The sequence below is a fragment of the Phaethon aethereus genome (genome assembly GCF_964289735.1).
Source record: "Phaethon aethereus genome assembly, chromosome: 11".
Taxonomy (NCBI): domain Eukaryota; kingdom Metazoa; phylum Chordata; class Aves; order Phaethontiformes; family Phaethontidae; genus Phaethon; species Phaethon aethereus.
This window is the reverse complement of record NC_138587.1, coordinates 13952326-13968493: the sequence shown is the minus strand read 5'-3', so window position 1 is coordinate 13968493 and position 16168 is coordinate 13952326. Positions and strand designations below refer to the sequence as shown.

Genomic DNA, 16168 nt, shown 5'->3' with positions numbered 1-16168 from the left:
GTGGTTTGCCACTGCAGGGCCGGGCGAGCGGCTGCCGGCCCGCGTCGCCAGCCCCGAGGCCTGGCTAGGCCTGGGAGCTCAGCAGGGCCGCGAGCTCAGCCGCACCGCGGGAACCCGCGGGCTTGCCACCCTGCCCTGGACGCCTGACAGCACTAGACAAGGGAGGCAGCCGCCCGAGGCTGAGGGAGGCCGGAACCAGCCCCCGGGCTCTGGAGACACCCGCCCCGCCACAGCCGCGCCTCCATCCCGATCTTTCTCCTCAGGCACTCGTGGGACCACCCTACCCTGCGAGGGGCCTCATGCGCAGCTGGTCGCCGCCATCGTGAGCCTTCTCCCCTGCTGGGCGCCGCCATCTTGTGCCCTCCCCGTACAGCGCGGGCGCCGCCATCTTGTGCCCTCCCCGTGCGGAGTGTCTGCCATGGCGGTGCTGCTGTGCCGCCTGCTCCTCTGCCTGGCAGCCGCCGGGGCCTCCGCCGACCTGCTGCTGGAGGAGGCGCGGCGCTCCGTAGACCTCAGCACCCACCTGGCCAAGGTCTCGGCCGAGCTCAGCTTAGCCAACGTGGCGGGCGGCACGGCCGCCTCCGCCTTCCTGCTGGCGCTGGAGCCCGGCCTGGAGCCCCGCCTGGCCTACCTGGGCGTGCAGGTGAGCGCGGGCCGCGAGGGGCAGTGGGCACTTCGCGGGGGGGCCGCGGCACGGCCTCGGGCGCTGCCGCGCCCCGCCGCCCACAGGGACACGTAGGCGCAGTGCCGCGGCCTCGGGCGCTGCCGCCTGTGGGCCTCCAGGCGGGCTCCGCCGGCAAGCCGGCGTGGCGGTCGGGGAGAGGCTGGCCGCACTGCTCCTCCAGCGCTTCCACTGCCTTGTAAATGATGGAGCTAAGGGTTTCTGTCGTTACACGCAACATAGCGGAGTGGAAGGCTGAGGTGGTAAGGTCTAGGAAGCGAGAGAGATGCTAACTAACGTCGTTACTGCTGTAACGAGAGCAGCCGCAGCCCCTCAGGTGGAGCATCCCTGGCTAGCACAGGCCAGGGAGTGGAGCCCATCCAGCCTCTTACTCGATGGGATTTATGTGCAAGAGGGCTATTCTAATCCTAGAATTATTTGCACTGGCTGGCCAAGTCAGATTCCCATGGCCTGCTTGCTCCCCAGCCACTGTAGAAAACAACAGAAATAACAAAAGCAGTTGACTGAGATTCTCCTTTGTATAAGTAACAGTGACTGTGCTGGCTTGGGAACCAGGCTGAGGGGAACTTGAGAGAGTCACTGGAATTCTCCAGTATCTGTTCTTGTACTCTGACCACACAGCAGTTTGCATTAATGAAAAAATTATAAAAGGGCTTTTTTAAAAAAAAATCAAGTATATCAGCTTGTACTTTCTGGGGTGCATCCACCTAAAAAGTAGGTAGGGACCGTATGGAGTTTGCCGTGGAAATGTTAAGTCTTTTAAACAGCAGCACACTGATCAGTCTGTTTTGGAACAGGTGAAGGGTGAGGAAGAGGAGGAGAACACCTTGGAAGTGAAAGAGACTAAAGTGAAGGGCAAAAGGTGAGTGTCACCCTCTAAGGTCAGTACCTACAGTTGTGATGGGGTTTCCACCATCATCCTCATAGCAGAGCAGAAATATTACTCCAGTTCCCCATACCTTCAAATCCTAGAGTCTTTTGTTCATGAAAAGATCCACTTTGTACTCAGGCTGCATCCTGGTGTTCAACAGAGCCAGAGAACACAGTTCACCCAAGCAGCACAACTCCTACACCCCAAGAGCCCCAAGGGGGCTCAGCTGTGTTTAGTCTCTTGTACTCAGTGCCTTAATTAATGCCCTGTTTCTTATTAAGGGACATCAGGTAAAAGAGAAGCATTGTAGTTATGGTCGTGCTCTTGCCCATTGCTCCCTTTTGAGATCTCAAATGATTGACAGTGGTGGTTACAGGGAGGTTGTAGGTGCTCTTTGGCTGTGTCCTCAGAGCACTGCTCTTTGTGATGTGGAATACCACAGCATGCTGGATACTGCAGCCCAGCATGTGCTGTTGCCTGCTGCAGGGGGAGAGGATGCAGTCTTTTGCATGAGGCCTTGTGCTGCCAAGCTTGGGATATTGTGCATACACTGCAAGACTGGACAGGCAGGTGCTTTCTGAGCCATGAGAGCTGAGAAAGGGTGCTTGTAAAGTGGGTCAGAAGTACGGTGCTGCTGGGTTTCAAAGGGCAGTAGCTGTGGAGTTAAATTGCCAAGGTGGACCAGAGTTTCTGACATAGCTGGAGGCCTCAGATGATCTTGCTCTTGGGCCACCAGGCATGATTTGAAGTCTATTCCCTTCTGTCATCATCTTGGTTCACCCAGTGAATCCTTACAGGTTTGGTGAAATCTCGTCTCTTTCTGTAGTACCTCAGTCTAAAACCATGCTTGTTTTCTGGCACGCCCTTGATTTCAGATCCTGTGGGCAAAAAGCTGAGAATGAACAGACTTTGTGGGAACAGGTGCTTAAAATGTTTGTGATTTGTCTTCTGGACATTTGCACATGCTTCCTCTAATTCAAATGATTCTTGTAATCTGGAGAAGAATGAAAAAAAAAAAACCCTGCCTAAGCATGCTTTATAAATGCAGAACTAGGGAGGGGAGCACGTCACTATTCCCCTTGCAGTATGGAACCCATGTGTCTTTGTGAATCAAAGACTGTACTTGTGCCTGGACATAGTTCACCCTGTGCTGCCTCCTGTCCTGCTTCCCTAGTTCAGAGTAAGCACACCCTCTGGGACAAGACATCTGTATGCTTTGGAGGAGCAAATAAAATATTTGGCCCAATCACACACTATATATGTGATATATGGGCTCCCATCCCCAGGGGATGTTGCAGGGGTTGGATCTGATTGTTCTCTCAGGAGAGGTCTGACATGACTTACCTGTTGTTCCGCCTTCCAGTGGAAAGTTCTTCTCTGTGAAGCTACCGTCACCTTTGGCACCAGGAGCCAAGCTCCGTGTATCCATTGAAATGGTTTTCACACACGTCCTGCAGCCCTACCCCACCCACATCACCCAAAGCGAGAAGCAGTTTGTAGTCTTTGAAGGAAATCACTATTTCTACTCACCATACTTCACCAAGACCCAAACGACACGGGTCAAACTGGCCTCTAGGAATGTGGAAAGTTACACCAAGCTGGGCAGCCCTTCCCGTACAGAAGATATGATTGAGTATGGTCCCTTCAAGGACATCCCTCCATACAGCCAGGTAAATCTCTGTGCAAAGAGGTTGTGGCTCTGCAGAGAGCATCTTGCAAACATTGCACCAATGTCTTAGAGGCTGGAGAGTGGGAAGCAGAGGCTTTGGTGTAAGAATTGCAGGTCAAGCCTGCATTAGCTTGTGTGCAGGCTAGGAGCATGTGCTCCATCAGGATGCTCCTAGTCGAGATGTGATTGCTGACTGCTGCTTTGTGTCCACAGCGCAAACCAAGCCAGTTTGTGCATGGTTCTGGCAGCAGTGTATTTGCAACAGGGGAGACTGCATCTCTAGTCCCCTCACTGTTACAAGTCCGCCAGATGTGCGGGTTGTGACCTGTGAGTACACCCCAGGTACCCAGTGCCCTGTGTGAACTGGGCTGGCTCAAACCTTCCTGTGCAGCCAGCTTCACCTCTTTGCAGTCTCTCAGGGAGGTTTCTCTGTGGGACACAGATAATTGTGAGGGGAGGTTGCTTCTTACTTTGGGTCTAATAGATTATCTTTTCTCCTTGTTAGGACACTCTGAAGGTGCACTATGAAAATAATAGTCCATTCCTGACCATCACCAGTATGACCCGAGTCATCGAGGTGTCCCACTGGGGGAACATTGCAGTTGAAGAGACAGTTGATTTAAAGCATACAGGAGCAGTGTTGAAAGGGCCTTTCTCCAGATATGACTACCAAAGACAACCAGACAGTGGGATCTCTTCTGTCAAGTCTTTTAAGGTTGACATTTTGCATGATTTTTTTTTTTTTTTTTTGCACTGTGGCTTCCACCTTCCTTACATCCCCAGAGGGGAAAAAAAAAAATACAGTTTCCTTTTCTTTGGTAACCATACCCAAATAATAAGGGAATATTAAAGCTCTGATCTATTTTCGGAGAAGGCTCGTGCTAGATAGGAATGGCTTTTGGCGGTAGAATTAGGAGGTTATATGCTTTATTGCATCTGTTGGCCAAACAAACTGCGTATACTAGGACACATAGTGTTTCTCCACACTCCCACCCCTCCAATCTCGGGGACCCTCTAAAACCTTTAATCCCAGTGCTGACAGCTCTGTTTTCTGTTTTCCACTGTGCAAGGGCCATTCATTCTGTCCCCACCCTCTTATTTTCAAAGTTGCCTTCTCTGTCATATCCTCATCATGTTGAACAGAATTAATGGAAACTCATCCATTCATTCCTTACTCACAAAGCACTCAACAAGAGTTAAAGCTGTGCTCTGGTAGCCAGATGTGAAAAGTATTACGTGTTTTCATCTGAACCAAAACCTTTCTCGCTACTTGAAGTCTCCCGGATTGATTGTTGTAATTCTCTACGGTGGTGCAACTGAACAGAAATTTCATTTTGCTGAGCGTAAAGCCAGCAAGCTCACTGAGCTAGGGCAGCGGGCTGGAATGAAATGGAAATAGCTGTCCTGATGGGCATGATGCGGTCCCTTGCTGTCTAGGATATTTGAAACTGGGCTGGAGAAAGCACATTCTTTTAGAGGCCAAGTGATTTTAGTGCTGGTAGCCACTTCTATGGCTGATTGCTTATAGTAGCACAATTTTACCCCTCAGTGTATGAATGGCTATTTTGTCATCTCTCACGTGGGAGCAAAGTTTCTCGATGCTTAACAGCCATTATTGGTTTTGCCAGTTTCACTGGAAATAACTCCTAGCCGATGCACTGACTGTTGCTTCTCTCCATACAGACTATTCTCCCAGCTGCTGCTCAGGACGTCTATTACAGAGATGAAATCGGAAACATCTCCACCAGCCACCTCCTTGTCCTGGATGACTCAGTGGAGATGGAGATCCGTCCCCGCTTCCCACTTTTTGGGGGATGGAAAACCCATTACATCATCGGCTATAACCTGCCAAGCTATGAATACCTCTACAATCTCGGTGGGTGGCACAGGAAAAGGGAATAAGAAGCCTTCTGCTCTGTGTTTAAAGGTGGTTGCTGTACAGTAAAGAATTCAAAGCTGTGGTATGCTGCACCTTGGCAACAACAGTTGCTAGCTATTATTTCTAGAATATGCAAATCCACCCTCGTTTCTCTCCTTCCTTCAGATTTTTTAGACATCTGGTTAAAACATACTTGAGTGAGCTAGTGCCCTCTGCTGCACAATGTATCCATCCAAATTCTGCTCTTGCTTCTGTTAGGAGCTGAGCTTCAAGGCTACCCCATGTTCTTTGAGGACTTGTAACCAACCTCTGGTCTGCACTCTCCTAGGTGATCAGTATGCCCTGAAAATGAGGTTTGTTGATCATGTGTTTGATGAGCAAGTTACGGACTCTCTAACTGTCAAGATTGTCCTGCCAGAAGGTGCCAAGTAAGTGTCGTTACTCCTGGCTTGTCCTGCATACAATGCTGTGTTGGTGGCAATTCTCCAGCCTACTGTAATGGCCTGAGGACAGTGAAACAAAACCACAGCTGTGCATGTGGAGGAGACCTTGGAACATAGCTTTGCTTCCTTTTAGAGTGTTGTTTAAACTGCATAATTGGGTTGTGCTAGAGGCCGCGATTGGCCAGCCAAGTCCTAGGTTACATCATCTCTAACACTAGAGTCATATGGGACTGTCTGGTTTTATCCACAGGAATATCCATGTGGACAGCCCCTATGAAATCAATCGTGCTTCAGACGAACTTCACTACACATATCTGGACACTTTTGGACGTCCAGTTATTGTGGCACACAAGAGCAACCTGGTGGAGCAGCACATACAAGACATTGTGGTGAGTGTGGCCTCTGTGCGTGGTTTGCCTGAGCAGTTGTGCCCCCCCTGAAGTCAGCAGCACGGTCAAAACACCCATATTGGGTTCTGGAAATAAATACTTGCTGGACTGCATGGCCAGTTCTGCTGTTCCCTGAGGAGAGGGGTTCTCTCCCATAGTAACATGGGTCACCACTCAGTGATTCAAACTTCTTTTCTAGGTTCATTACACCTTCAACAAAATCTTGATGCTACAGGAACCTCTGTTGGTGGTTGGAGCCTTTTACATCTTATTCTTCACTGTGATTGTCTACGTGAGGCTGGATTTCTCTATCACCAAGGTGCGGTATGGTGAAGACCCCTGTGGAAGCATTAGTGTCTTACTCGATGGTTGGAGATTTTTCATACCAGTAATTCTTGCTGAATGTTCCTACCTGAGTATTGATACTCCAGGGTTTGAACCGGTGTGCTAAGGCTAACCAGAGTTTTGCCTTCTGGATAAAAAGGAATCCCCCCTGAGAAGCAGTGATGTCTGCAATTCTCCTTCTGCAGTTTTTCCACTTACTTTTTGTTAAGCTATTTGTTGGGCTAGAATGAGTGCTGAAAGGCGGTCGTCCTAGTCAGTACTTGTATCGTTCACCTAATTACTGTCAGTTGACTTAATTGCAAAGGGAGCAGCTTCTGTAACAGTCCTGTGGCAGATTGCAAGCACGGCTTGATGCAGATCAAAGATAAAACTGCTTTGATCTTCCTTTCTGTCCTTTTGCAGGATCCAGCTGCTGAAGCTAGGATGAAGGTTGCCTGCATCACAGAGCAAGTGCTTACGCTGGTGAACAAGAGACTTGGGCTTTACCGTCACTTTGATGAAGCAGTGAATAAGTACAAGCAGTCACGGGACATCTCCACCCTGAACAGTGGCAAAAAGTCTCTGGAGACAGAGCACAAGGCCCTGACAAATGAAATAGCCTCTCTGCAGTCTAAACTGAAGACAGAAGGCTCTGACTTATGTGATAAAGTAAGAAATTCTAATTTAGTTTTTTTAATCTCTCCTATTCTTGCCTCTATCAAGTATTCTAGGTGAGTTTTAATTTGGGGTTTAATTTCTGCAGCCTGTTTTGAGGTTTTTTTTTCCTCTGAAAATGGCTTGAACCCTGCTAGGGGGTGTGAAGATCAGTTTGTTCATTTTGCAGTAATCTTGGTTATGCAGCCCTGTAAATGCTGCTCGTAAACAGCTGCTTGTGCTGTTTCTTAAACAGCCCTTGAACCAGCTGCGTGAGTATAGATTAATGCTTTTGTAACACAATCCTGATGCTTCTCATTGAGCTCATGGCAATAACAATAAGGCATAAATGGAAACTATCAACACGTTATCAGTTCTGACTTTACTAGTGACACCAGCCAAACCAAATCTTCTCCCTCATCTCTTCTTCTCTTGCACATGTGAAATTGGTGCTGACAGAATTTTGGTAACACAATGCTCCTCAGGGGCTATTTTGCTGTACCATGTTGAAAGCCATGGCCCAGTGAGCACTCACCCACTTTCCTTCCTTCACTGTATTTCAACACTTACCTGGAATAGCCACTTACCCCAAGTGAGGGACACTTTAGTCTCTAAGGTCCATTCAGCCAACAGCCACCTTGCTTAATCTGTTACTAACTCAAAAAGTAGCTGTCATTGCAGACCTGCTTCTCACACACCATTAACATTAACTGTAGGGACACAGCCTCCAGCTGTCATAGTTGTGATTTAGCTTGAAGCCTTCAAAATCTGTCATTAAACACTCCTTAACAGTCATTGCACCTGTCTCCTGCCAGTATGGCTCCTGGGTCCTCAGAGCCCCTGTATCTGCACTGCTTAATTATCCATTCATGAGGTACTCCTCATACTTTGATGCCAGTGAGAGGTGATGGCTCAGGAGGCAATATTCAGGGATTGGAGACATTTCCGCTTAGCACTGGCTGCATCTTTTGCTCCAGCTTTACCACCTCTTCTATTCCAGCTTCACTGTAGGGATGTGTTTTTGTCTCCTCTAATATTCCCTTTGTTTCTCACCCGATAAGGTAAGTGAGATTCAGAAGCTTGACGGCCAAGTCAAGGAGCTCGTTCTGAAGTCTGCAGTTGAGGCTGAGCGGCTGGTAGCTGGCAAGCTCAAGAAGGACACATACATCGAGAATGAGAAGATGCATTCCAACAAGCGCCAGGACCTGGTCACCAAAATCGACAACATCCTCGATGCACTGTAACTCTCTGGTTTAGTGACCACATGGAGGGGAGAGGTATGAAGGGAGATGAGAGATCTGGGAATGGATACACTTTGAGCCAAAACTCCTTCCCAGCAAAATTAGGGGAAAAGTTGATGTGAAATGTCTGAAAGTACATTTTGGTTTTAGATTTTTCTATAGAGCCTGTCTGCTCAGCAACATGTGCTGTGCAAGGGACCACGACATCATGCTGTTTGGCTGGGTAACAGGGTTTCTTTACCAGAGGTGAGACTTGGCCAGGTTATAAAACAGTTTCCTGCTTTTAGTTTTCCCTGTGTAGATGTGCCCTGACTAAACACACACAAACAGCCAGTCTGAGCACAGACAGGCTCATGGCAAATCTGAATGTTGCAAGTCCAGAAAGAATAAAAGATACCTTTGTTCTACTTTGAAATAAAACCACCACTGCCTTGCATTTATGTGTTGTGCTGGGGTGGGGGGAGGCAGAGGTGCTGGGGAGCAGATTTCAGCCCTGACCATTCCTGTCAGCTGTGTACCCTGAAGGCAAAACTCTGCCACCCCAAAAGTCCCTGACCCAGGCAGGGGAGAAAGCCAAGTCCTTATTCCCTAGGGACATGCATGCACCTACACCCTCCCAGGGAGAAAAAAATACACAGCACAAACCCTCCTGCCAGCCTCTTGCCATGCGCTGTGCTGTCCTGCATGTGCCGGCAGTGCCTGCATCCCTTGTGCTACCCAAGTAGGCCCTTGCTCACACCTGAATATCCTGGGGTGTGCATGCAATTCCCCGATAATTTCAGTCTCATAAGAAATGATTTCCTGTGCTTCTCTACTTCAGTGCCCTGCTAAACACCCCAGAGCTGGCTGGAGGGACTGCAATACAGGTCTTCCCTACTCCAGTTGCGTGGCCTAAGCCATTTTTTGTTTACCAAAGCAGTTTTGAGTTCCCAATACTGAAAGGGCCAGAAAAGAGCAGAATGGGGGGTGTGTCCCTCTTTCTCACTGCTGCCCTGCCCTGACCTGCGGATTGGTGTTTTTGCAGGGCAGGGGCAGTTAAGCAGGATGCAGCCCTCCACTGGGCAAAGCAGACTCGGCAGAAGAGCTGGAGGGTGCTTACAAACTGTGCAAGAACATGGCTACAGCACAGGGCGATCTGGGCTGCCCCCAAGGATGCTAGTGCCAAAAGCATCTGTGCTGGGGGTGGGAGGTGGTGTACCGTGCTTCCTGCACTGGCTCCGCGTGAGGCTTGTGGCCAGCACAGCCCCCATGGCCTGGTGCTGTCGGCAAGCCCTGTGCCTGGAACTGGGCAAGTAGCTAGACACCTTCCAGCCCTTGCCAGGCCACTGGCACTGTCCCTCTGTCCCTGGCCCATGTGGCTAAGGTGTCGGTCACAGATACACTGTCCTCGCCCTTTACTACCCCTCTTATCTTGGAGGAGCTTCTTGGATAAAAGTTGTCCTTGCCGTCTCCTAGGATGCTTTTCTCCTTTTAGAGTATGCAAGTGGTAGGAAAGCCCTTTGCCCCACAACTTCCAAAGCGGGTTTGTTAGTCAGCAGTGTTTTGCTGCAGGCCTGAGCCCAGGCGCTCACCACATTGTCTGCCAGATGCCAGCTCCCTTCCATGCCCACAAACCTCGCCCTGCAGTGGAGTGGGCAAGCCCTGCCTCTCTGCTCCCTGCACAGGTGCTGTTGGGAGCCCTGAAACCTGAGTCCTGCCTGACCAGAATGGGGACGACCAACAGCTAAAATCAAATCATCATTAACCCACTGGGCCAAAACACTCCGGGGGCACCCAAAGCCAGACAGCGGCTGCCTATTGCACCTGGGGCAATGCAGGCAGGACCAGGGGAGGAGAAGAGGGATCAGACTGTTGATCCCATAGACCGCCTTAACTTTCCGTTACCCCTGGCAGAGGAAAGGCAACACCATGCTTCCTTCCCCACTTCCCACCTCTGCCTGGCTTTGCAGGCAGCCCAGACTCCCAAGGGTACAGTGGAGCTCCTTGTGCCCATTGCATCAAAGCCCCTGGGGGTTGATGGTGTGTCTCCTTATCCTGAAGGGTTCTGCTTGACCAGCACACACCTCAGCCCTGATAGCTGCTGGGTGGCTTCAGATCTTGCTTCATAATGGAAGCCACAGCTGCAGAGAGAGCAGCTATAAATAGGCAGGATGAATGCAGCCAGCCCCAACAAAAAGCCTCCAGTCCCTGAGGAGAGCTGCCCCAATTCCAGAGGCTGAGAATAAAACAGCCGATGCAAGAGATGCTTTGCTTTTCTCCCCGCACCTTCCTTCTGCCACCCTCCCTGGGTGGCTGCCGCCTCCCACACCATGCACCCCGAGCCCATTCTGCCCCCAATGCTGCTCCTTTGGGACCAGCTCACACACCAGGAAGGGGCAATTTGGGGCAACAGTCCCAGGGACACCCCTGCTCTGGGGCTCAGTGGGGGTCCTTGGGGGAGGCAGGAGACCCCCAGGGACACAGGCTCTGACTGTGTTTCAACTGGGTTATGAAATGGGATGGAGACATTGCCCAAGGTTAGCTTCATCCCCCAGAGGGGTCCCCAGCCTTTCTACTGACTCCCCTGTGCCAGCTACCCCAGGGCTGCTGGGGAGCCACAGCAAGGGGGCACCCCATGCCCCAAAGCATGCAGCCTCCCTGCCAAGACCCACAAAAGTAGTAGCTGGGCCTCCACAACCTGTAACAACAGCCCACAGCAGCACATACATTGGGGAACCCCTTCAACAAACACACAGAAGCAGAATTATCTAGAAACCAGAGCAATTTCTGGATTCCTGCAAATTTACTCCTAAGAATAAACTAGAAAAGCAGGAGGAAAAAACCACAGCACCTACCAGGAGCTCAGGGTCTGCAGGAGCCAGAGGAGAGCTGCAGCAACGAGCACCTGATAACAGCAAATGACTCAATTAAGGCAGCAGCTTGTTTCTCTCAGTTGAATTTAAAGGGGGCAGCCCCCAATCCATGGGGTGGGGAGTCTTGTTGGGTTGGAGAGGTAGTCAGCCACCCACCTCCTGCTCCCTTCAGCTCTGAGGGTTTGAGGGGATCCGATTCAAAAATCTTTCTTGTGGCTGGGTTTTACAAATGATGCATCCAAGGAGGTTTCAAAATGGTCTTCCTGCTCAGACTCCAGCGACAAGCAGAGAAGCAGCCCCTTGCCAGATGCATGTCCCAAGGTGCTTGCTGAGGATGGGCTTCCTAGGAAGGAGCTGCTGCTTCAAAGTTCACTTGTCATCTTGTTCAGAAAAAATAGCCTGGGGAGGCTGTGAGGAGCTGGGAGGCATCTTCCAGGGTAATTGTGGAGCAGCAGAAGGAAAAGGAGAAGGAAGGCTCAGATCAACAGAGCACTTAAGACCCTCCAGCAGATTAAAATCTCACCGGTAATTAAAACTGAGCCCTGCTGGGACTCTGTGATTAGTTTTGCTTCTGTGCATAGTTTGGAACCAAAAGGTTGTAAGGGCTGAAATTTGCCTCTGCAGCAAAGGGAACAAAATGAAGAGAGAAGGAAAAAAAGTATACGTAGAAGAAGGAAAAGGAAACCACACAAATGCAAGATTTGTCGGTGAAAGCGAGCAGTCATGATTTCGGCTCCCCAGCTCAGCGCAGCCACCTGCCTCGCACAGGGTGGCACGCTGCTCCCCCTGCCCCCCCCCCGCACCCCACAGCTCCCCGTCTCACCAGGGTGCTACCCACACCCCAAGCTTCTCCTGCATGTCCTGGGCTGCCAGAGAACAAATTCTCCCTCTTTGACTTCTCACTGACAGTCCTCCAAGGAAAACTACAGCACTGAAGACCCGCCCAGGAGGTCCAACCCATCCTCCAGCGGACGCTCGAACTTAGAGGCTGGAGAGAAAATCAGTTTTTATAGTCAGGTGCACTGTAACTCCCACCCACACCCTCCCGCCCTAGCCAGCCCCCCATCCATCCTCTGTGGGTGGGGATAACTTAGTACTATTTCTGTGCCATCAACCCCATCTCCCCTCCCCATGCTGACACTTCCCCTCTGCTCCACAGGGACCAACTACCTTTTCTATTTTTTTTTTTTCATCCAACCAAACAAAATCACTGGGCTTAACTCGGAGCGAATCCTGCAGGTCTGCAGTCGGCTCTGGGAGTTGCCGCGTCTCCATCTGCCCTGAGGAAGCAGGTCCAAAAGCACACCCGGTTTAGCTCTTCCAGCTGACCTGACCCCGCCACTTGGCAGGGAGAGCCAGAGCACAGGCCGAGCGCCACGCAAGCAGCCGTGCTTTAATGCTACCTGCTGAGTTACAGCCTCAAGGAGCACACAGCCGCGCGCACAGCCGCGCGCACAGCCGCGCGCACACCCGTGCACACCCCGCACCAGCACAGGGGTTTTAGGTGACCTCCCAGGTTAAACAGCCTCCGTGGTCTGTCCCCCTTCATCTGTCCATGGACCATCCCCAGCAGCGGGGCACGGTGCCTTGGGTACCCCAGCCCCATGGCACACCGGGCAGCCACCCCCTGCACGGCTCCGCAGATGGACAGACAGACCTCGCACGTGCTCTTTCACCTTTTCCCTCCTGCTGTCCCCAGCGGGGCTGCCCAGCTCCCAGTCCACCCAGTCCAGCGGCTGCTCAGCACCATCTGGTGGCTGCAGACCAGTGGGGGGCACCCGGCTGGTCTGGGGTCACCCGGGGCTGCTGGCTGGCTGAGGGGTGCTGGGGTATCTCATACGCCCTCTCGCAGCTCCCTCGCCAGCACAGAATGGGCTACATCCCAGACGAGGACCATGTCCTGCTGGGTGGCAGCACCCAGAGGACCACATCCTGGTGGGCAGCAGTGCCAGGAGGGACAAGAAAAAGTCCCCATGGCACAGGTGGGGCCCATGGGGCCCACGGTGCCGCCATGGCACCTCACCGCCTCCGCCGCCACTAGAGGCCGACACCACCCAGGGAGGCCGCACCGCCATGGCGGCCATGCCAGCCTGCCCCGGCCCCGGCCCACCGCCGGCCCTGCCGCTTGGGGGACCCATTGCCACGCCAGCGCCCAGGCCAGCCCCAGCTGAGGACGGCAGTGAGCATCTTTCTTTTTTTTTTTTTTATGGTTTAAATTTATTATTTTTTCCCCCCCTCTCGCTCCTCCTTGTCCAATTTGTCTTCGAGGTTGACACAAGAGAAAACCCCAAATGACAGCGCCTGCCCGGCACAGTTTTACCACAGTATCCTGAAAAAGGCATCTGGCGAGCTGATAGTGCAGGGGGGCTCCGGGTGGGAGCCCCTGCCGGAAGCAGAGGACTGGCGGCGGTTGAAGGGCCGATGCTTCAGCACGGGCAGCAAACAGGAAACGTCCCCCGGGCCCGGGGAGCTCCTCTGGGGCCACCCCAGGGTCTCAAGGCATGATCGGGGTGGCCCACCCCACTGGGGCCAAGGTGGGCCCACCGGGACCCCCATCCTCCCTGCCCCACCGCCATCTTGCGCCAGGCCCCATGTTGCGCCTTTGAGCTGCCTCCTCCTCCCGAGGGCAGTGGCCATGCACACCACAGCTGGAGGAGCTCAGCTGGGACCATGCGAGCCTTGCCGGAGGTGATGGGTGAGACACAGTTTTGATGGCTCTGGCTCAAGGGATGTCCCCCGTAGGTGCCACCTGCGCAGCTCTGCGTGGTGCCCAGCCCGACACCGCTTCTGCGCCAGGGCTCCATGCGCAGTGGGGAACACCCTGCTCCCATGGGGACAGGAGGGCTGTGTGTGGCGGTGGGCCATGTGGCAGAGCCGTGAGATGCAGAGCATCGCCTGGCCAGCAGGGACGCGGCTGTGTCAACCCTACAGCCGCGGGCTGGGGAAAGCTGACCTGAGAGAAGAGCAGCCCGAGAGCACCCCACACCTCTGAGCTCAGCGTGGCATGGGACACTCAAAAGGGAGGACCCCCTCCTAATGCCTCCAAGAGCAGAGGGGTAGCCAGCAAAGAAACAGTGAGCTCATGGCAAAAGCAGGAGCTACACCACGCTTCATGTTGGGTCCCTCCTCACCCAGAGAGGAGACGTTGGCCTGGGCACGTGGGCTCTGCCAGCTGCCTCCATGTCATCATACCGCTGATCACCCAGCCCCACCACATACACCCACTGAGGGACACAACTTGGTCCTCTCTCCCCATACAAGTTCCTGGTTGTACGAGGCTACTGGGTGGCTGGGCAAGGCTCTGCCCCAGAGCTCGTCATTAGGATGAGTCTTTACTGTCAGCCAGGTACACAAGCAAAAAGGCCCTGGGTGCTTCTTGCCCTCTGACTCTTGAACTGATCCAAACTGGAGTGGTCCAGGGCTTGCTAGGCTTGGACCCAAGACTTACCAAATATCCTCCCAGGGTGAAAGTCTTGTGCTCACCACCCGCAGAACAACATCACAGGGGCAAGAGTTCAGAGCAGGGACGGGGAAGGCGATGCTCGGCACCTCTTTGGTAAACCTGCTGTGCAAAAAGAAAAAGGGACTTGTGAAGGAAATGGCAATGAGAAGGTCAGGGCCAGCCCCCAGGGGATGCTGCTCCTAAAAGCCAGGCTGGTGTCCTGAGCCAGGGCCAGCTGCTCAGAGTGAGGCTCACAGGCAACTTGCCACCAAAATTCCTGGGTGGATTTTCCTCCAAAGGGTCATTTTCCGGCAGGCACCTGGTTCATCTGGCTGCCCCAGGGGCTGTGCAACAGAGGCACGGCCCTCCTCTCACTGCTGTGGAAAGGGACACATCCCTGTCCCCCCTACCTCTGGTCTTTGCACCCCGGTAAGGGCTAGAACAAACCTGTGGCCAGCCACCGGCAACACAGCTCTGCTCCCTACCCTGTCCTGCTGCTGCTGCAGGGTCTCAGGCAGCCAAGACCACATTTTCCCGCTGCTCAGGGAACTGGTGTTTATGCCAACACACTTTAATTGTAACCTTTGGTACCAAGGGAGATCCTAAAAGCTGACGACATTCAGAGGGGCTGAGGAGCAGGATTTAGAGAAGGAGGTGCTAAAAGAACAAATCCACATGGCATTGGGCTAAGCAGCAGTTAGCAGAGACAAGGTGAGAGCTCAGGTATGGAGGATCAAGTAAGTACCAGCACTGGGGGAGGTGGATTTCTTAGGTGCTAAAAGCTAAAAAAGGAGTAACAGAACCAGAGGATTAGGGCAAGCATCCTAACAGAGCTCACTGCCCCAGACAAATAGGTCCCTAACAGCAGGACCTACTGTTTGGGCTATATAAAAACTGGCTTGTTTGAAAAGGAGCTGCTGGGACAGAGCTGCAGGAGCTGAAGGACTCAGCATCATCCAGACAAATGGATGAGTGAGCATCACCCCTGAGCGAGACTGCGAACCTCCAGCAGGCAAGTGGATGTGAAAATCTCTTTGCTTTATCCTGACAACAGCCCAAGGGCACCGTGGTGATGGGAACAGCATCGCCTCTGTGGGTAGTGAATGAAGAGCACAAGCAGCAGGCAGCTCATCCCGCAGGAGTCAGGAGCACAAGAGGACGATGTACATCCCATGGGCAGCAAGCCCATGGGCTTGCACCCTGCCTGCCCACCCTCCTCACCCTGTCCCTGCTGGTTCCTGCGCCCGCAGTGACCCCTGACTTCATTGGCACAGGCCCCGCGGTGTCCGGGGCCAGCTCTGCCCACAGAATTTGGTGTAGGCTTGGCCTTGGGACATCCCTGTGCTGGAGGAGCCGAGCAAGCAGGAACTTCTACTACCTTTGGGATACTGGGCACCCCTGCCGCAGCATGCCTCCGTATGGCAGATTTATGAACAGGCAACAAATCTGCTGGAGGTCAGCCCCTAAATTTGCTGTCCTTACTTTTTGCTAATGACTTGCAAGTGGACTTTGATTTTCATCACTTGCATTCAGCGTCCCTGGTTGTCCAACAAATACAACGAGGGAACAAGCACAGCTGAGGCCGACGGGCACTGCACGCCCTCGCCTCGCGGCTCCTAGCGCCTGCAAGATTTACCGTTCACTGCTCGGGGAAGATGACTTGCCACCCACCACTGCTGCCCGTTCCTGGGACTGTCTGCTCCCACACCAGCACTGGCCACA

General features: G+C 52.8%; 1 protein-coding gene across 1 annotated transcript; it reads left to right on the top strand.

The window, feature by feature from the left end:
• Positions 1-418: 418 nt before the first annotated feature.
• RPN1 (ribophorin I) lies at positions 419-8155 on the top strand (the record flags this gene model as incomplete). The annotated part of the gene is made up of 10 exons (XM_082004715.1): positions 419-643; positions 1480-1544; positions 2917-3223; positions 3728-3937; positions 4906-5098; positions 5430-5529; positions 5795-5933; positions 6133-6252; positions 6681-6926; positions 7973-8155. The coding sequence occupies 10 exons, from the start codon at positions 419-421 to the stop codon at positions 8153-8155; spliced, it is 1788 nt and encodes a 595-aa protein (XP_081860841.1).
• Positions 8156-16168: the final 8013 nt, after the last annotated feature.